At 40.4% G+C, this 22393-nt stretch overlaps 1 protein-coding gene across 2 annotated transcripts in view; it reads right to left on the reverse strand.

Annotated features, from left to right (window-relative positions):
* The window catches only part of MAP2K5 (mitogen-activated protein kinase kinase 5), a 204179-nt gene that overhangs the window by 56182 nt on the left and 125604 nt on the right, over nucleotides 1–22393 (reverse strand). Inside the window, exon 17 of one of the 2 annotated variants that reach the window (XM_072981834.2) lies at nucleotides 17752–17781. The exons of the other annotated variant lie outside the window; for it this stretch is intronic. Within the exon in view, the coding sequence (XP_072837935.2) occupies nucleotides 17752–17781 (30 nt within the window). The remainder of the gene's footprint in view (nucleotides 1–17751; nucleotides 17782–22393) is intronic. 2 annotated transcript variants of the gene reach the window in all.

Genomic DNA, 22393 nt, shown 5'->3' on the forward strand with positions numbered 1-22393 from the left:
TTTGAAGAAAACTTTAATTATGTGACTGAACTATCTGCCTGTTCTTGGAGAACACTTGTTTCTGTTCCGCTTTTTAATAATTTCTCATGTGGCCCCAGAATCTGACTAATCATTCCTGAACACCAATTTTTTTGGTATGATCATGGTAAAAGGTCACTAGCTGGCCTGCTCCTCCTTAGCTGCAAATCCACAAATGTATTGTAACGTCATCCTATCAGCCTCTAAGAGACTGCACAAAGGAGCTCAATGAATGATTCAGGTCAGAGCGACCAAATGCTATTCTGTGGTATAGCATGAAGAGCAATGTTGAATGGGTGTCACTTGTAGGATTGGGGCCACTGATGTGATTACACCCTTGTACCCCTTCACCTTTACAATTCTGCCATCCAAAGATAAGACTCCAAAGAGGAAATATTAACAGAAAAATATTGCACAGCACTTCTTTTTGCATAGATCAACTACTTTCCTTATATTTAGCAGTACTTGTCTTTCCCTAAAGCATCTTTGGCTCACTCAGCTCGTCCTGCCTCTTCCATTCAATATTCTCAGCAGAGTGGTGCCAGGAATGATGAATGGGTTGGTACTTCCTCCATTGGATTTGAAGCCTCTTGTTTCTCCCTGGCTAACTAGAGACATTATCCTAGTAAGTAATAGTTTACACAGGCAATAAAAGGCCACGCACCCACAACCTAACAAAGTCAGGATTGAGGGAAGAATCAAGTTTTGGAAAGTTGGCTGTGCCAATGGAGTTTCAGCAAAGAACACACTTTATTATAAACAGTAATTATAAAAATGAAAGAGAGAGAACAGCCCTCTGGATGTTTTGTACTTTGGCTTCCTCACCACCAACTATGGTGACTGGGGTGATGGGAGCCAACGTTCAAAACATTTGAAATGCACAAGGCTTGAGAAGGCCAATGCAGAAAAAGATGGCCAATGCACTAAAAAGTATTGGCTGAATTTTAAAACATCATCATAAATTTTCCCCATATGTTTAGTCTCCCAATTTTCCATACCACGCCAAAACTTAAAGTCAACTGTATCTGTATTTAGGGCTGAAGCATCTCTACAATATTGCATAGTGCCTAGGAAACATTAAGAATGAAACAAACTCTAAATATTAGTGGCAAAATAATTCTTGCAGTAGAAAAGGCACATATCCAATTATTTCTATTTTTTTATACATTTCTTGACTTTCCTCCAAGGAACAACAGGTGGTGTGCCCACACTCCCCCCCCCATTTTATCCCAATAATCATTGTGTGCGATGGGGGACACACACGAATGAAAGGATGCTGCTCTGATCCACAGGGGAAAATAATCTCACGGAGTGAGCCCAAATGCCAGAAAATATTAAGGAAGCTAAATATCCATCCTGATAGAGACTTCGACAGAATTCAAAAAAGTTGGACAGGGCCCACAGTTCTGCAGTGAGTTTAATGGCCAATTGGAGACAGAACGAAGTCTTTACAGTCCTCCTCTGAGACTGATCACAGTATTGCCCTGTCATGGATCTACACTGTATTTCAACCTATCCCTTGCAGTGGCATAAAAGAATGGGGTAGAGAAAAACTCCTGGGGATCTGTACTTCTCTGTAACACAGAGAAAATAAAAAAATAAAATTGGGTACCTGGACTTGTGGAAAGTCAAGTAAAGAAAAAATATATTATACAACTCTCCCTCGGTGGTAACACTCTCTGTGACCTTGTAATCTGATGTAGTTAAATTCCCATTGAAGCCAAACCCTGTCCTTCAAAGAATATCACACACTCCACTCTCCAAAAGGTAAGAAATGTGCATGCTCATCTGATCGTAAACATCATATGCACGACATAGCCCATATGGGGGGGGGTAGGGAGGACAGAGTGAGCAACACAGATCGCAAATGGAACATGCTGTCTGTATTTGTTTATGGCTACGCATAAGGGACGTGGTGGCGCTGTGGGCTAATCTGCAGAAGCCTGTGCTGCAGGGTCAGAAGACCAGCAGTCATAAGATCGAATCCACGTGATGGAGTGAGCTCCCGTCGCTTGTCCCAGCTCCCGCCAACCTAGCAGTTCGAAAGCATGCAAATGCAAGTAGATCAATAGGGACCACCTTGGTGGGAAGGTAACAGCATTCCATGTCTAAGTCGCACTGGCCATGTGACCACAGAAGATTGTCTTTGGACAAAACGCTGGCTCTATGGCTTGGAAACGGGGATGAGCACTGCCCCCTACAGTCGAACACGACTGGACAAAAATTGTCAAGGGGAACCTTTACCTTTACCTTACGCATAAGCTGGAGCTATTGCAATCCTGCATAAGACAATATGTTTACATTACAGGGGGCAAAATCTATGGACAACAACCTGTACTGAATATTTTCCAGCAAATGACAGTTAATTGGGTTTATGAAAGAGAAGAAGGATTGGTAGTTATGTGTTCACTGTAGAGCCAGCAGTATGTCTCGAAGTGGGGTGCAGTTTTCCAGCTGACTGGGAGATGACAAGAACATGATATGCAGGAGATAGTAAAATGACATTATGGTTTTCCTGTACCTTTTGGTTGAAATGCTGCATAAGGCAAACCAGAGTGACAGAATTCTATCCTCAGAAAGAAAGGAAGGAATGGCTGCACAGTGGCAAAGAGATGACTAACCCCCCCCCGACTGTACAGGAAATGAAAAGGTTTCCATTTCCCACAAATGTTATACATAGAACAGAATGAAGAGCAGAATTAGCCTCATAGTTCTTCAAAGATTCTGCGTCACCTCCTTCCAAATTGTAGAAAAGCCACCTGTGGGATAGGGACATATCAGGAGTTTGACAACTAGCTACAGCAAGAAACTTAGGTTAGACTTGTTGCCTATAGCTGGAATTACATGACCAAATAACATCACTATAGAACTATAGTGCCTACTCAAATATGGGAAAAACCCACCAACATTTCAATCCCTTCTAAATCTTTAATATTCATAAGGAGAGAGGTCTAGATAGACCAACAGTAAAATTCTCACTTGGGGGGACAAAAAAGTCTAAATGTCAGTGCTGGAGCAAGCTTTCATCTATGGCATCAGTGGCTGACCTCAGCCATTATATTTACTGCTGCCATGGAGATTTTCACAAATCTGAACAGATACTTCCCTTTCTTCCCATTTTCTCTTGGAATAAGGCTGACGGCTGGTGTGGGACCTGGAGCCCTTGGGCTAATTTCAAACCCTCTCCCAAACAGTTCAGAGCTCTGGAAAACATGATCTGCCCATTGTCCTTCCTCTTGGCCAGGAGAGAATGGAGAGATGGAGGACTGGCAGAAAGAACATCGTGGCCCCACCCACCACTGGCACTCTCAGGGCAGCAGGTAGTTCCAATCATAGTATGCTTTTAAAAAATGCAGCCCTCAAAAGGAAAGGACAAAATGATCCACAGGTCCTTTATAGCAGTGGTCCCCAACCTTGGGCCTCCAGATGTTCTTGAACTACAACTCCCAGAAGCCTTCACCAACACCTCTGCTGGCCAAGATTTCTGGGAGTTGAACATCTGGAGGCCCAAGGTTGGGGACCACTGCTTTATAGGACTTGACTCTGGTGACCTGGTGGAGAGAAGCATATGAGCTTCAGAAATAATGGTGCAAGGCTTCTGAGATGGGCTCTTTGTGTGTCTAAGTGAGCCCCAATGAACTCTATTGAGGATAACAACATGAGATAATATTTTGTGAGGTTGATTTTGAAACCCAGCCGATAGAGTAGAGAGATCATAGAATAGTGAATTTGGAAGAGGCCTATAAGGCCATCAAGTCCACCCTCCTGCTCGATGCAGGAATACAAATCAAAGGATATCTGCCAGGTGGTTGTTTCTCTTGAATGCCTCCAGTGTTGAAGCACTCACCAACTCCCAAGGTCACCGGTTCCGTTGTCATACTGCTCTAACAGGTAGGAAGGTTTTCCTGATATCCAACCGAAATCTGGATTCCTTGAACTTGAGCCCATTGTTGTGTGTCCTGCATTCTTGGATGATCGAGAACAGATCCTGCACCTCCTCTGTATGACAGCCTTTCAAGTATTTGAAAACTATTGTCATATCACCTCTCTGTCTTATTTTCTCAAGGCTAAACATGGCCAATTCTTTCAGCCTTTCCTCCTAGGGCTTGGTTTCCAGTCCCCTGATCATTCTTGTTGCCCTCCTCTGAAGTTTTTCCAGTTTGTCAGCATCCTTCTTGAAGTGTGGTATCCAGAACTGGGCAAAGTACTCAAGGTGAAGAGACACAGTGGATAAAGTAATGCAGAGCCAGTCATTTATACGGGAGTAGACCATGATGTCCTGAAGTCATGGATATGTCACCACTTCAGCCATACATTTTGTGAAAACTCTTGGGGCAGTGGCACAGGAAGGACACAGAACCGGCAAATGTGTTCACTGGTTGTGACCAAAGAAAATGCTTGTAGGATGCCAGAATGGCCATTTGAAAATAGGCATCTTGAAAATCTATTGTAGCAAAGCAATCTTTTATTCTGAGATGGAAGATAGGCTGGATGGTGATCATCTGGAAACATTCATGGTTTTGGTATGGATGTCAAGCATCTTTGCTCTGCTTGTCAATTTGACATTGTGGTCCAATTTGTCATTTTCCCCCTAGATATGGGATATTCGTGTTCATATCCCTGTGGATATGAGTATGAATAGCAGCACCACAGGTGCCACAGAGGCCCATTTCCTCTCCCCAGAACCGGTCAGTCCACTCACAGTTCACAGTGCAGCATTTGGTTCCACTGTTATCATCGTCACACCAGTCATGGAAGGAGCCCGGCCGGCTTTTATCCACCTCCCTGTGCAGCCAACCATGTAGCGGAGTCAGGACGGGGAGTCTCTCCGTTCAGCTTATGAGTGGTGGGTTGCACAGGAGGTGTAGAAGAGCCGGTTGGGCTTCTTCTGTGAACAGTGGAACAACAACAGAGCCAAGTGCTGTGCTGCGAAGACTGAGTGGACCAGCCAGTTCTGGGGGAAGTGGCACCACAAGCGTGTCCGTGGCACCTGTGGTACCGCTATTCATATTCGTATCTCCATGGATATGAATATGAACAGCCCATGTATATTTTTTCCCTAAACAGGCCTAGCTCATCAAAGTGCAGGTCCTCAATAGTGATGTGAATATCTGGACAAAGAACAGAATACTGAAGTGATGGACATAACTAGGGATTTGGCAGTGTAGTTGGCTGAATGTCTGGCAGTGGGGAAGGCCTGCCAAGACAGTGAGCATCTGAAACATGAGGGCTATGGTCTGATGGTCCTCCAAGAGGTGGTACAGGAGAGGGGGTTACCTTCTCCCAAAGACATTGCTAGTAGCCTTCCATGCATATGGAATAGTTAGCAATTTTCAAGGACAAGGTTGCTAAAGCAATTGCCAGTCCATAGCAATAAAGCTTTCTGCCCTACTTGTCTGATGGAATTGAATGGGGTTTGGATCTAGACTTCCCTGTGAGGCTTCCACAATGATTGAGTTAGGAACGGAGTATTTGAAAAGGAATTCACATCCAGGCTCCTGAACCTTGTAGAGGTGTTTGAGCTTCTTAGAAGTGGGGGGAACTGAGGAAGTGCTCTGCCATGATTGCCACGTTACATAAAGAAGAGAGGGAATTGTAAGTTTTGTTCCTGGGCAAGCAGACTGAGCCTGAACTCTGTGAAAGGCAGAGTCAGTGACCTGTTCTGGTGGGGTTTGAATCTTGAGTTCAAGGGCTGTCACCAAACACTGTATTTGGTTGGCCAAGGATCTGACATATTTGATCATCTTTGGGATTAAGCGTCCCCTACCTGTGCAGGTTTGTGACAAAATGTCAGAATCTGAAGAGGAACTGGAGTTGTAGCAGGCCTGCTCTAATGGCCCAAGTGGTATCAGCTGGGCAGACCAGTTAGACACAAGGCATGTAGCTAAGGATGGCTATACCTGTAGTGGAAAGCCCGATGGAAAGAGCTGTTGCACTAGGGCAGGAACAATGTGGACCGACACCAAAAAGGTGAACTGCTGCGTCGGTGCCACAATCACTATCTGCCTTTGTGTGGAAGATGTGGAGATGAGATGAATGCCAATGTCAGCCTCAAAACAGCTGAGGTTGTTAGTGTCACTTGTGACGGCAATGGTGTCTGTCACAGTATTGATTAGCTGAGATATTGCTGAAGTGGGATGATTATGAGCATATCAGTGTTCGTCCTAGGATTGGTTCTGTCAGCATCTTGCTCTTGATGCTACTCAATATCAGCGGTAACTGTAATCATGAGGCAAGTAGTATAGTCTGTTGTGGTGTGATTGAGGGTTTGGGTCCCCTGTGTATGAGGGGAAGCCCTCAATGGTGATAACCATCACAGGGATCTAACCTCGAGGCTCAAGTAGAAATGAAGTCATGGGAATAAAGAGATGTAGGTGAGTAATCCCTCAAGGCTGATCATGGTCTCAACCACGAGTATTGCGGATGTGATCAAGATGCGGATCATCCAGTGTTTCTGCCTCATGTAGGAGTGACGAGCAGCCTCAGTTAGAGCAGGCTGGTTGGCATGCTGGTCTGAGGGGTTTTACATCCAGTATCTCCCCCTCAGGCTGTGATGTCGGTATCAGACGTTGATGGTCTTGCAGCTCATGTTGTACAGGAGTGGGAGATGGCAACATAGCTATCTCTGAAATCAGTGCCAATGATGGAGAGGAGGAAGGCTGAAGAAACAGGTCACTTGGTATGGAAGATGTTTTTTAGCTAGAGGCAATGAGCTCAGTGGGAAGCCTGATACCTCTGGCAAAGTAGAGGTTGTTTATTTTTATTTTTCCCCCCATCTTGAACCATATTACTATTGTTGCTTTTTATTTTATTATACTGTTTTTATTCTATTTTTATTGTTAGCCGCCCAGAGTAGACTTGTGTCTAGATAGCCAGGGTATACTTGGCGGAACGCCTTCTCCCACCAAGATCTACCCGTGTCACTCGCGCGAGCCAGGAGATAAGGCTGAGGAGCCTAACGCCGAGAGAGGCCCGAAAGGAAAAGACCAGAAACCGGGCCTTCTCGGCGGTGGCTCCTCGCCTTTGGAACAACTTGCCCCCCGAGATTCGCGCGGCTCCCTCGCTGGGCATTTTTAAGAAACAACTAAAAACATTGATGTATAGGCAGGCCTTCCCAACAGAAAACCCTTGACGATCTTTCTCTTATTCTGTTCTTTATTTTCATTTACGCTTCTGCTGTAAAGTTTTAAAATTATATTGTTGTTTTTTACTGTAAGCCGCCTAGAGTGGTCTAATATGATCAGATAGGCGGGATAGAAATAAAATAAATAAATAAATATAAATAAATACATTTAATTAATTTATAATAGGCAGACCCTTGGTCTTTTTCTCTTTGCATTTCTTTTTCGTTTTGTGCTTAGAATTGTGGTCTGAAACAGGCCATCAGCTTTCCTAGAAGCGCTGATGAAGAAGGCTTTGCTGAAGTCAGTACTGAGGAGGTGTGATGTGGCTGCAGTGGTGTTGACACAGTTATCGATGCCAATGACATGGGTGCTTTGCCCTGATTTTATTTTATTTTTTTGGGTGGCAATCAGAAAGGACTGGAGCAGGTGGCGAATAAGGGAGTCCATCAGAGAACTGCTTTGTCCCAAATAATCTTTCAGAGTCTGACCACCTGTTTTTTTCTGGCCCCAAGGTGTAAAGATTTTAAAATGCTTACAGGTTTAGAACATCTAATAAGAGAACTTTTGTGAGGTATGAGTCACACTTTTAAAGGGCTGAGGTGCCATGCAATGACCAAGAGCAGCAGGAACAAACAAACAAGAGCGTATTTTATATTCCCTAACACTTAGCGGTAGCACTATGAGCATTTTACAAGAAATATGTTTCTTCTTCTGAAAGGGAAGACTTTTTGAGGATACTACGCGTATTAATATTTCTTGGTGAAAAATATTTACAATATATTTACAAGTCTTATGCTTGTAGAATCATAATACAGTATACAGAAATTCTACAGAGATTGTCTTTGTAGAATCACTGAACTGATGGACAATGAATGGGAAGAGAGAGCTTCCAATATGTGTGCACTGGACAGCATTTGAAAACAAACTGAGAAGTATGTGATGAAATGGGCAAATCACACCTTCTAAAGGGGACGGAACACCCACCCAAATGCCTCAGCTCAGCTCTAGAAGATTCTAAGACTGACTGACCATGCACAGTTGAGGCCAGAGGTGTGCGTTTTGCAGAAACCATGTAAAAACATATTTCTTGTAAAATATTCCCAGTGCTACTGTTAAGCATTAGGAAAACACAAATAAAATTCTTAGTGTTTTTTTTAAATTATGTGACAGTTTTACATTAACACTAGGGAAGATGATGAACCTGTGCTGAAGGAGAGAACTTTTTTCTTCAGGGGTAGAATCGCAATTCCCTCATTCCAAAAGGTGCTTTGATAAAATCTGCAGCTTTATAATTCTACTATGAAGAACATGTCTTGAAATCTGTTGGACAGAGCACTCTGAATCCATAAATTCTCCTCAAGGCTGAATTTGACTGGCCTCTTTGTGCTGCCTCATGTCCTGTCAGGGCAGCAGCTCCATACGTACATGAACAGAAACTTTTTCATATTCTCTCGTTCTCTCATCCCCTGACCTGTAATGCCTTACCCCAGAGATAGTCACATCTGTATAAATTTTGCATAAGGGAACCTGGAAATAATTCAAACCTTTTAAGACTCTTGATGACTTTTTAACAGAGATACTAAATATGACAGGCTCTACTTTTGTAGTTCTCTTGAGTTAAAAAAAATACCATGGTTCAATTCAGTCTCACTATTAAAGCTCTTTTGCTTTCTTGGCACACATACCCTTACATACACACTAGGAAGTTGAATATATTTACTGCAATCTAATACTCTTGGTAGATCATTTGTACTGCTGTTTCCTCTTCCTCTGCTAGAAAATGTAAGTGCTACCATCATATTTTTCCCCAAGCTTTCAGCAGCAAGCTATTTAAGCTGAACTTATATTAGGCATATTTTTCATTGCAGAATTATGCTGTTTGCCTCTTTGAAGCCCACTACACTCTTTGAAGCTCGGTAAATACAAACAGTTCTACAGTCGGCACTATGACCTTTGTATACAGTTCGTGAAAATGCACAGCACCTCAGCTAATGACATACTGAAACATTTGTTTGGGAATCTTTGATATATAATCCAACACAGTTGAAGTTCCTCCTCCTTGCCTCCAAACATTGCTGGGAAAGGTGATATTGGAGACTCAGACAGCCAAGCCTTTTTGCTCTATATTGCGAGGCTTAAAAACACGTCCTTCTGTATAGAGACTACTTCAGGAGCTCTGCTGTACTTTGCTTTTCCTAGAACTGATTATCACTTCCTTTCTACTTGAAATATAGTGCAAAGGTTACAAAGGCATTACTACTACTACTACTACTACTACTACTACTACTACTACTACTACTACTACTACTACTACTACTACTACTACTACTAATTTCATACCTGAATTTAACATCAGATGGCCACACGTCAGAAATTAAAATTATATGTAACAAATAGGGCACGTTCTAGGGTGCAACTTCCTTAATCTGTTGTGAGAAGCACAGAATGGTCTGTGGCACTCTAAAGACCAGAAAATTTGCAAAAACTTTACATATGGGTTACAACCCACTTCATCATACACATAAAGTATCCAAACACACACACACACACACACACACACACACACACACACACACACTGTTCATGGTGGCAGAGAACATATCAGAACATACCAACAGCTTGAATTACACCACAGCCAGCAAAAGACAGTGTAAACGGGGCAAAATCCTGTTGCCTAAATTATGCCTAAAGAAGGATGCTTATGTCATCAGCAGGGGGAGATTTTAGGTAACTGAAGACTTCCTCCTCTTGTTCTGAGGCTTGTCCAACTTGTAAATTATCTATTTCATTGTATGGGTACTGTGGGACAGAAGGAGGAAGTTTTTAATTACCAAAACTTTTCTTTCACTGGCTATTGCCAATAGGGTGAGATCTGAAGTAATTAAAAACTTCCTGCTTCTGTCTTGCAGCTCAAACAGTTGGCACACAATGAACTGGTTCATTTGTTTATTTAAAATATTTCTTTCCCCTGCATTTCAAGCCATGGGACAGAAGGAAGGCTTCACTCTCCCCCTGCAACATTACTTAAAATATATATCTTTTATTTGTTTATTTATTTGTTTGTTTGGTCTTTCCATGAATTTGCAGGAGATGTACATACACTGTTTTCACTCCCAAAAAAGTGAATGAATATAAGATTAGTACCCCAAATAATTACATTTTTGGTACATTTAATCAGATTAGAAAAATGTATACATATACATATCTACTGTATACAAAAGGTAACAATAGATACTATCAAATCACATTTAAAGTTATTCACTCTGGGATACAAGAAAAAAAGGAACTAGGAAAAACATGGGCTAAAACAAACTGAAAAATGCTAAATTGAATACAATATGATTTAAAATGTTTCAAAAAAATTCTGTATGAAAGCAGCAGCACTTTAATATTAACGTGTGAAGATTATTTAATGCCTTATTGATGGTTCTATATTATAATATATGTAAATTACCACAGTTTTAATCTTGAAACTGCCACCATCTTCACTTCATTCTCACAAAGTAAATGATTCGAACAACAGTTCCAGCTTTTCAATGCAACTAGTTAAACAAAATTATGTCTCTTCCTCCTATTTCTTTAACAAGTAGCTTTCGCACTGAAATGAAAACATGCCAAACTCGGTCAATATTATGGATTACATACAAGAAAAAGAACCTTGGACCTTGCTAATATCAAGGAGCAGAAAGCAACAGCTTCAATTAAAAGCAGCCAATTATTCAGTCCTTTAAGATGCAGCAAATAAATGAATTGCTTTTAAATGAAAGTCCTTGGATAAAGAGCTCTTTGACCCACAATTCAATTGCATTAGCAGGAATCATAATTGAGGGATGAATTTGCTAAAACAAAGTATTTTTTTCTCTTCTGGAAGACAGAAAAAAGAATTTTCAATTAGTAATCAGCTGGTATTTACAAAATGTTCTCTAGAGCAATGGGAAGAGAAGGGCTAGATTATAAATTGGTATGGGTCACTGTGGGCTTTGTTTACAGGTTACTTTCCTATCCGCTGCATTCTTTCTTAGGAAGAAGGCTCCCTCCACTTAGTAGTGCTGGGCAAACTTGGAGTCTGTGGATCATGTTCATTTGTGTGCCTCAGCCATTCTCTATCCTGTTAGAGCTTGCACCCATCCAAATGATACACACAAGCAGCTCCTAACAAGCTGATGAACAGGAAGGGCTGTGCTGCGCCCATGTGCAGTGAAGCATCAATTGGGGCATGATACTCTGTAGCAGTGGAAGAAGAAAGCAATGTCTCAGGATTGCTTCTCCTCATCCTGGCATTGGCTTGCTTATCATGGGAACATGGCAAAAACCAGATTTTCCCACAAATTTTACTGGAAAGATCAAAGTAGCCAACATGGAAATGGTCAATCATTGTTACTCTCGTGTTAATTAGACTTTTCATTAATATACTTGAATAAAATTGAATGTTTTATTTCTCAGCTTTTGCTATAAACTCATGTATACAGAGCTACAGTGTGGACTAGTACCCTTTCATCAGCCAGGACTGCAGGGCAAATGAATTTCTCCGTGCACAGATGCATGCACACATAAGCTGTTCATGCCATGGGTGCAGAGGTATAAACTTGAGTGCTTCCCACTTTAGCAAATGGTGTCCCGTATATTCTGTACATATATCCTTCTGTCTCTGCATGCTTATGTGTGCATGTGTACCATGTGTAGAGATTCTCCCACCTTTGAACCCCATATTAGAAGCCACGTGAGAAGCTAGTTAAGGGTAACTCTTGAGAACTGTTCCAATACAGAATTTCCACATGCATCCTCCATTAATAATGTTTTGGACTGCTGCCTTCCTTTATAAAATCAAGCCCAAAGAGGAGCATGCCACATCTTGCTCTTTAACATTCTCTATTATTCACTTTTGTTTCCATTGCGCTTGGTGCCTCTACCCGGAGCGAAGCAATATGTCATCATTTTGTTGAGCTAACCGGCCTAACAGTCTTGTCCCTTTGAGTTAGAAACAAGACAGCAACACTTCATCAAATCATTGGCAAAAGCCAGGCAGAAAAGGCTGGCAGAAGAAATGGGAAACAGCCAAGTTTGCAAAGTCAGTGACTTCACTGGCCAGTATTAAAAAAAAAGGGGGGGGTTAGATACACATACAAAAATGTGTCCCTTTTCGAAGGAAAAGCTCACACAATTCCACTTACATCAGTTTCACCACTTACATCAAATAGCAGCAAGTCATTTGAACACTTGCGTGATGCCTATTGGAAAAGACATCTTCTCCATTTGGCACTTCCCCTTTCTCTTTTGGGGGTTTCCTCCCTCCTTCTCCTACTTATCATGCTTCTTATTTGAAACAGATTTTTAACAGATAATCTTGCTCATTATAACAATATCTTGCTTGCATTTTATTCAAATAATTCTTAAAAACAGCTTTAAAAGCCGTTTGGAATAAACATCAAGCTCTCCATCAATCAAAGCAAAAAAAAATTTCTGCTGGCGGTTGTATAAACATCAGATCAACTCACTGATGTCTTCAAGGATTTCAGACCGAACCATAAAAAACTCCATTAACTTCTGACAAAGAATGCAAATTAATCGCAACATGGGGTGAGATGAAATTAAAGGCTCTTTTCTAATCAATGACAAGGCAGGATGAAATATTTACTCCTCTCTCTCCCCCACCTCTCTCTCTGCTTGCCTATGTTCAGGGTTGTGCTCCCTCAGACAAGTCCAAATGGGAAGTGGGAGTGCAAATGCGCCCACGCCAAGTGCGGTTGAGATCTTCGTGGCCCTGCAGAAACTGCTTCCAAGGTGCAGAGATCCAGCACACAAACATACACACACCACACCACCATCCTCCAAACCTCAGGTGCACCCAATTTGTTATTCACACTCTCCTGTGCCAGTGGAAAGGGGAGGGGGAGAGAGAAGGCTGGCACAGACAGATGCACCAGGAACCTGAAATGACAGTTTTGCCCCTCCGGAAGTGCGATCACTACAGAAAAATCTAGTACAGCCTCCAGGTGAAATGTCTGGTGCTCCATATGGAGCAGAGAAAATTAACAACAAGATGGAAATCTCGCAAGCAGCAGGGAGCTAGAGGTTTTTTCTTTTTTTTGAAAAAAAAAAAGAAATTTAAAGATGAAGAAGAAGTAATAAATTAATGGGGTGTGAAAACATTCAAAGCTTTACAATACCAGGGGCACTATTTGCTCAGAGTGTTTTTTTTTAAAGAATGGGGACTAGCATCCTCCCTTCTAAACTTCAAGTCATTTTGATGTAATTTATTAACAAAGATCTGCAAGTGTATCCAAAACCAGGGAAAGGAATTTTAAGCCAGATCCGTGTGGACTACATTAAATACCTTTGTCAGAATCTTGTGGTAGTCAAGAAGTAGAGTTGCCTTAAAATGCACCCTAGCATATTTGTCGAGCCCCCAACACTCTAGCATATGAACACAAGCAGAGACTATTTGACAGGGGCAGCTCTTGGCATTTCTCTGCAATTTCACAACTGTAAAACATGTCATTGCCCTCTGTTATGCTTCAATTTAATCAGGACAATCTATATTTTTGCAAGGAAAAAAACTCCTTCTTGTGCCTTCAAAGAGTTCCAGCTTGCAATCTATGGGCCTTTCAATAGTGCATTTTACTATGTACAATTGTTTCTATATAAATGGGAAAATGCTGCAAAACACACATTAAAGTGATATATGACTTCTGAAAGATAAACTAACACACAATTACATAGTTAAATGCAGCTTTGGGAATGAATGTTTTGACTTAGTATTGGCATACACAGAAAAATACTGTGGAATACACTTACGACACATATTTCAATCCAGTTTGAATAGTGTTGATACATGCGTCAGAACAAAAATGTTCCTTTAAATTCAATCAATTAATAGAAAACAATATAGGTGTTTTCTTTCTAAAGAGTTAAGAATTCTGAAAATGGTAACGCATTTTCCTAAAATTTCGTTTCCTTAGCAGCAAATTAAAAAGTGCTGGCTTTGTGACAAGTGACAATTATCACAATTAAAAGTTAATAAGAATATGAAGAAAAACAAGAATTTCATGGATTTATCAAACAGTAGTTAGCTTATGCAAACACCTGGAAACAGCAGTGCCTGGCCTAATCATCATAATATTTAAATGTTTTATCTGCAAACTGACACATTTGCAACTCAATGGCACATGAAAACCTCCTAACATAAATCACAATTCATCAAAAATAAAATCCTAAAAGCACTTAGTTTTCTGGAAAACATGACCTGTATAAACAGCTGCATTTAGGTGCAAATGGTACAAAAGATTAAAAAAAATTAAATAAGAAAATTTTCACTAGGAATCTGTTATGCCCCTGCTGAAACCCATGGGATTTTATTTACATTCAGCACAGTTGTGAAATATTTCAGATGAAGAAGGAGATAAACTATTGCTAATTAAAGATGTCCATGCTATTTTAATCCCCAAATCTCTGAGGTCACTTGCGTCAATTTGAGAATAACGGAGGTGGCTGGACTAATCCTGATGCAGTGAACGACAGGTAACTGAAGATACACATGAATATGCTACCAAAAAAAGCGGCAAGGAGTATCCCATTCTGTGAGAATTCCATTGGCTTCAAACTACTGACAAATGGATCAGGTCATGAGTGACGGGCACTATTGGCTTAGTCAACCAGTCTGCTTCTATATGAAAGTATCACTCTGATCGCCACAAGTGAGTCACTGGCTCAAAGTTAACAAGCTCTCACAGTTTAAGGCAATCTTGAGACTTAAACACACATGGTTCTACAACAAGCAAACAGATGCAGTTGAAGGAATTTGCTGTTTTCCAAAGAAGGCTTAAGTCCTTCCTTTGTTAACAATGGTTGTTGGGAGAGACTGATAGGAATGGGGATAAAATGTCCTCCAGTTTTTTCTATTGCTTCAACTGCAGACAGCACCTCAATCTTGAACTCTCTTGATCACCTTGACTCTGGAAAGTTTTCATTTTTCCCACTTATTCATACTCTTCTATGTCTAAACTGCACATTCAACACACCATGAAATATACCTCTCTCTCCCTGTATAAACCAGCTATGTTAGCTTATGTATTTTGGAGAGTGCTCCCAAAACTGAATGTACACCTAGGTTGTGAAACATGCATAGCAATCCCACTACCCAAGTTACACCTGCACTATAAATTGGACCTGGGTCCACAGGATCAAGTCTGACAATGCTATAGTTAAAAATGACATGGTGTTGCTACGTAATTAACTTAATGTGCATTAGACTCCACCTGTTTAAATATGTAAATACTTCTTGGTTCATACTACTTGAACCAGAAACAGTATGAACAGTAACATTAAGGGCAAGCATGGAAACATCTGTTGTATTTTTAAAGTCTTTAAAAATGTCAGAAGAGTTTAATTCTGAAAAATGTTGCTAAACACAAAGAAGAAACCAAATCCCTTCCTATTACTCAATAATCACAGTGGTGAGACATCTGCATAATCTAACCATGCATAAATTAGTCAATGTTATTTGCATGATAATAACAAGTTAATAGATGCTTAAAGAGCACAGACTAACACTAGCTTTAAAATCAGACATGCCCCTAGGCGCTTTGGCCTGTATCAACCAAGGCATCAGGAAAAGTGGGCACAATCCACCAGAGAATGGCTCCTGCTTATGGACCATGGAAATCACAGAGTTGTGCAAAAGTTCCTAAATGCTTCTGCATGGCTCCCATTTATTTCAGTGAATAGGCAACATGTCTGGTGGATTGTATTCCATGTTGATAAAGCAAGAGACCAAGAAACAGAGAGAGAGAGAACATCAAATAAATTTTCATGTAATTATTCTAGAGAGGAAAACATTTCTAACCTGCACTGACAGCTCAACTATGTACACATTTGCTACTAGATTATGCTTGAAAGATTCTTTTCTAGCACAATGGAATTTGTAACTACCCCATGATAAAGGTAAAGGTAAAGGTTCCCCTTGACAATTTTTGTCCAGTCGTGTTCGACTCTAGGGGGCGGTGCTCATCCCCGTTTCCAAGCCACAGAGCCAGCGTTTTGTCCGAAGACAATCTTCCGTGGTCACATGGCCAGTGTGACTTAGACACGGAACGCTGTTACCTTCCCACCGAGGTGGTCCCTATTGATCTACTTGCATTTGCATGCTTTCGAACTGCTAGGTTGGCAGGAGCTGGGACAAGCGATGGGCGCTCACTCCATTGCATGGATTCGTTCTTACCCCATGATACACAGATACAAGAACCCATGAGTGGCTCAGAAGATCTAGACTTGAGTTATCAACAAAACTCTTTTTAGAAAAGTTAGACAAGTTCTCAGTAAAAGCAGGTTAGCACAAGTTTGATACAGGTCAGCGCTTTTTAAGTGCAAATACTTTAATTGCCACTTAGGTTTAAAATTTTTGCCCCGCCTGTCTCTTCAAGAGGACCAGGTGGGTTACAATATTAAACCAACAATATTAAAAGCTGAAAAAAAATACATTATTACATTTTAAAATAATTAAACAGATATTAAATTAAAACTAGTGGAGGAAGGAATCCACTGATTGGGATCAACAATAGAGACGGCCCTCTCTCATGTCCTCACCAAACACTTCTGTGAAGAAGTGGGGCCAGGAGAAAGAAGCCTCCTCCGATAATTTGAAAACCCAAGCAACCTCATAAAGTGAGATGAGGTGTTTCAGGTACCTTGGACTCCAGTTGTTTAAGGTTTTATAGGTCAAAGCTAGTGCTCAGAATTGTGCCCAGAAATGGATCAGCAGCCAGTGGAGCTATTATAACAGGGGAGTTATACGATCCCTATAACCAGCTCCAGTTAACAATCTGGCAGCAGTATTTTAGACCCACCAAAGTTTCTAAACACTTTCCAATGCTTGGTGTACCATTTTAAAATGAACAGTGTGGACAAAATACTCTTATTCAGATCGTTCTGTGCTTGCCATGAGATAGGATTTTTTTCCTTTTAGGGAGTGAATAGAGATAACTACTGCTTGAATTTAACTGTGCAAAGAAAACTAGATTCTTCCTGGCACAGGGAAATGCTGTTTTTCTCCCGCATTCATGAATTGGGAACACCTCTACTACCAAACTATGAGAAGGGAATCTGATCAGGAATCTGGCTGTCAGTAGCATGCAGCAACAACAAAAGCAGATTCTCGGATGAACAAAATTAGCAACTATAACTTTACGCCAACAACATGGTATAGCTTCTTTAAAACAAATCTATATAAAATAAAAAGTTTTAGATCCTACCTAAAGTCAATCCTGACTTCAACTGCCAGGCTAAGCATATTTTTCAAAATTAAAATCTCAGTTTTAATATTCAAATAACAAAAGGTAGCAATTGCCATACAATTCTGCCCAATGAACCAGAGTAATCATAGACTTCATATTCTCCATACGCCATCAACAAACACATTTAGAGGTCTCTCAAATATATAAAATAATTCCTGAGTTTAAAAACAGGACCAAATGGATAGCTCTGGAGATATAACGTTTTCATTTAACAGGGAAGGTTGATATGAATCTAGTTACAAGGCTCACAACTGCTCTCTGTAACTTCATACATAGGAATGAACACCACAGAAGCAGGCAATGATAATGAACATTCTTACCTGAGGATATGGGAACCTCCCGAGAGCAAGCTGGGAAAGGAAATAATATTTGTCTAGTTAGAGAGATTTGCATTAGGGGTTCAGCAGAGGGAAATAGTGAGAGGAAGAAGAGATTTTCAGGGGAAGTATATCTTTAAAAACAATATTGAGGGCTAAAATATACAGACAGAAGAAGACACTGAAACAAAAATAATTTTTAAACAAGGGGAAATACTGTATTTAGAACAAACACTCATAAAGAAAAAGTCTACAGTCCACTGCCTGTCTGTCCACCTCTGAACTCAACTTCTGTATACATAAATAAACTGTGAAAAAAATATTTGGAGATAATTTACATTATCTATTTAGATGGTTAAGACTTTCAAATATTTGGAAGAAAAAAGAAAATCACAAGAATCAGGAAACACAGGCATTGTATGGAATGTGTTCAAATGGCAGGGAATGGACAAAATGCTGAGAAAAGAGGTCACACCTTAGAGTCTTTCGAGTCATAAAGCACACCAACCATTGCACAACACTCCACATTAACTCATACAGTGTGGAAGAATCACAAGCCCTCTGGTGCCTTGTTTTCAATCATTAAAATAGATTAGAACCTTCACTGTACACACACACATTCACTGAAAGGATGAGAAAACATTTATCTTACCACTTATCTAATGGAAGAATACTTAAAAAAAAAAGACAACACCACCAATATATGCAATTGTTCCCTCTATGGTAGATATTTCCAGCCCCCTCAATATATCTGGTTCCCCTCTATATCTCTGGGGGATAATTCCAGTCCTCTCTATATCTCCTGGTTCCACCACCATCAGTTCTTGTAGCAGAAAGAGAGTAATTCAGACAGTTATCATGGGCTTGGGCTGCGTCTTTCTTAGCAAGTCTGTTTTATCTTCCCAATTATTCCCAACAAGTTGCACGTTATACTCTACTGATGCCGTTCTACAGATGCTTGCAGAGCTTTTAGATGCTGGCTGCATGCAAGTGTATTTTAAATTCAAATAGTTCATTGGATAGCCTTTGTAAAGTCATTCCGGAGTCTATCTTACTTTGTTATTTCAATCTGTCCTGATTCTAAGGGATATATACTAAAATTGCTAGTTCCCAACTGAGTAAACCTACTGGATCAATTGCTAAACAGTAAGTCAACTGCTAAGTAAATCCTACAATTATGGAAACTCCCAATTGGATTTAGGCTATGATGAGTAAGGATGCCAGTTTATTTATTTTATAAAACAATGGCCAGAATCCTGTCAGTTACACCTTTAAGCGTAATTCCATTGGAGTAACTGTCAGTGGCACATTGTTGCAAACCAGCATAGATATTTCCTGTCATGCTCCAGCTGTGTGACTTGGTGTACAATAGCAAATGTCTACACTGACTTCTTAACTGACAGCACTTCACTGCTGACAGTTATGGCAATGCAGTGCAATAATGAAATGCTTATATTGACAATTTATTTTTCAGGAACCTGCTGTTGAAAGTTACACTGATGTTGTTACGCCAGTATAAATATGCAATTGGATTCTGGCAATCTTTTTGTATTTCACTTGTTCATTGAAAGTGTGAACTGAAGGAAGGTAGATGCCTGCATATTCCTACATATAAACTGCAAAAATCAAATTACAGAAGCAAGAATACTATCATGCAAATTAACACACATGTTATTTATTTCCAAAAATTAAGCACATTTCTGTAAATACAATTTATTCTTTCAACAGGACTGTCTCACTGATATAAGAATTCTTGTTTTTGCATAGAAGATATGTACAAGTCTTGAATATAAGAAATTTAATAACAGCGAGCATCAAGATTTGTTTCATCAATGAACAGGCAATCCCACACATGCCAACAGTATTCCAGCAGCCAGAAACAGAATCCAGCAGCTCCAGCACCATTTTTTTATTGGACCGTGCCAAGTCTTTCCCCCTGTTCAGAATTGTCAAGGTATTATAAATTAAGAAACTCACAAAAGAATCTGTAATCTTCCCTGAAATAGCCTGCAGATATGTCACTGTACTAAATGTGTTTCAGATTTAATGAAGCTTTAATGTCCTTTTTAATTTTGCCTGTTTCAGTAGCACCAGGGGTCGAGCAAGGCAATCAACACTCAAGAGGATGGTTTGGTTTAAAAGTAGGAAAAACTCATTTGCTTATGAGTTGCACTGTATTTTCTTAATTAAATTTACTGAGCAAAATGGTTTTAAGTTCAGCCAACCAATGACCTCTGTATGTAGATTTAGATTTATAAATAGGCTAACAGCTAAAGCATAAAAGCCAAAGGGGGGAAAAACGGTCTCACAAAAACAAACAGATTAGACCATTGTCAACAGGACCGCCCTTTTCACACAACAGAAGCCATTTGGAGATAAAATTATATATAATCCCTACAGGAAAATTGAAAAGATAAAAGCACACAAGTTAAGGCAGTGAATCAGAAAAGTCTTCCCATTTCCTTGCAGGTTTGGGAACACATTCTCATTACCCCCCCCCCTTTTATCTTTTGAATCCTTCTGGCATGAGAAGTTAATATATCACTGCCTAAACACACTGGAATTCTTCTCATTTGAATCTTTATTACCCAACTTTCCTGATCATTCAATTTCAATGCCTTCCACTATATTCCAGAACATCACTGAAGAAAGCACCTTGCAAGTTGAGAGCAGGCTTCTCCTCATAGCTGTTAATAAGCCCTAATGATTAAAAATGAACACAAACCGTCAATATACAGAAAGGTGTACATTAGATTAAAACATGGGGAAGACTATATCTCTCCTCGTACACCTCCTCAGATTTTAAGATTTCCAAGAGAAATCCTTGGCCCAGTCCCACATCAGTACTGGGTGCTTCCCTATGTTCTAGAAAACTATCTCCTTCCTTGATAGGATGCAGCTTAAAGGCCTCCTGACTAGGTTTGCTAAACTACTTCTTCCCAGACAAGTTCTTCCAAATCCCTGTAAGTTGCAAGGGGAACTTCTTCAAAGAAACTCAGATCACAATCCAAGGAGCCCAACTTTCTCAAAGACACCATCTGTGCAGCCTACTGCTCAATTCCTGTCTCGTGATCTGTCTTCTTGGGAATGTTAGGGATGGCAAAAAAAAACAGCCCCATCACAAAACTAATCTGAATGAAGAAAATGTCTCTACCCAGAGCTTCATAACAATTTGTAATACAGTGGTGCCTCGCATTACAACGTTAATTCATTCCAGCGAAATCACTGTAGAACGAAAACTTCATAATGCGAAATTAAAAAGCCCATAGAAACGCATTAAAACCCGATTAATGCGTTCCTATGGGCTTGAAACTCACTGTCCAGCGAAGACCCTCCATAGCGCAGCCATTTTTGCTGCCCATGCAGCAAGGAATCCATCTCAGAAAAGAGCAGGGAGCCCTTTTTTTCTTTTACCCGGCAGCCATTTTGAAACCGCTGATCAGCTGGCCGAAAATCGTCGTTTTGTGAGAATCGGTTCCCGAAGAAGGAAACCGATCATCGCAAAGTGAAAAAACCCCATTCAGACCATCGTAAAGTGATCACTTTTGCGATCGCAAAAAGTTCGTCATAATGCGGTTTCGTCGTTAAACAGGGCGCTCGTCTTGCGAGGCACCACTGTACATTGAAGGCAGTGTCTGGCAGCATTATTTGTTCTCCTGTGAATAAGGAGGAAGGGATAAGGTTCAGTAGGATTGATTAGTCTTATCTTGGGCACTTGAAGGTCTGACAGTGGACTCTGGAAATTTTTGAACAGCCGGATGCCCATCTGTCAGGGATTCTCTAATTGTGGATTTCCTGCTTTGGCAGGGGATCGCACTCAATGGTCCTTGGGATACCTTCCTGCTCTACAATTCTGTAATACTATGCTGTTATAAACAATCTAAGAGGGCTCCCCAGAATTCCAACACCCTACCTCTAATCTTGGGGCACAGCTTTGTTTGCAAGGTGAAAGAATTCTTTGGGAAATGTTTAATGGGAAAGGGTTAGTACCTAATGTTAATCATTAATAAACTAAGCAATCTAATTTGATTAAATTTATTTTGAAGAAGGGTGCTTGTCACTATTAAGGTAATTTTGAATTGATGTTTAAATTTATTTTTTATTACTAAATCAAAAGCCTTATCTGAGTGGAGGCAAAAAATCCCATTTATAATTTTACTGCTTTTCATTTTTACAGATTCACTTCCAAATGAAACCACAGGTTTTAAATATGCATCTACTGTACACACTTGTTACTTAACTGGAATTTTGATGGATGTTTATTTATTAGTATTTACTAATTACTTATTTTTATACGCAACCTTTTCCCCCAATAAGCCAAGGCAGGGCACACAGAACTTTCCTTATTCCCACTTTATCATAAAAAAAGCTCTGTGAAGGCATGTCATGCTGAGCAAGAAGGACTCACTTAATGTAACCTCATGGGAATCTGAACCTGGCCCTTCTTGATAGTTGAGCTCTGCCACTTTTGTGAAGACCTTTGAAGAGTCCCAAGCTGCCAACCTCTCTCTCCTCAACACTGGAGAGCTGCTGTACTTGGGCCTCTGCAGTTCCCCACTTTTGGCAGATCTGGATAGTAATCCACAGGTTGAATTCCAGCCTGGCATTCTTAAGAAGACCCATTACAAACTAGAGTTGTGACAAA

Source organism: Pogona vitticeps, chromosome 12 (genome assembly GCF_051106095.1).
Source record: "Pogona vitticeps strain Pit_001003342236 chromosome 12, PviZW2.1, whole genome shotgun sequence".
Classification (NCBI taxonomy): Eukaryota; Metazoa; Chordata; class Lepidosauria; order Squamata; family Agamidae; genus Pogona; species Pogona vitticeps.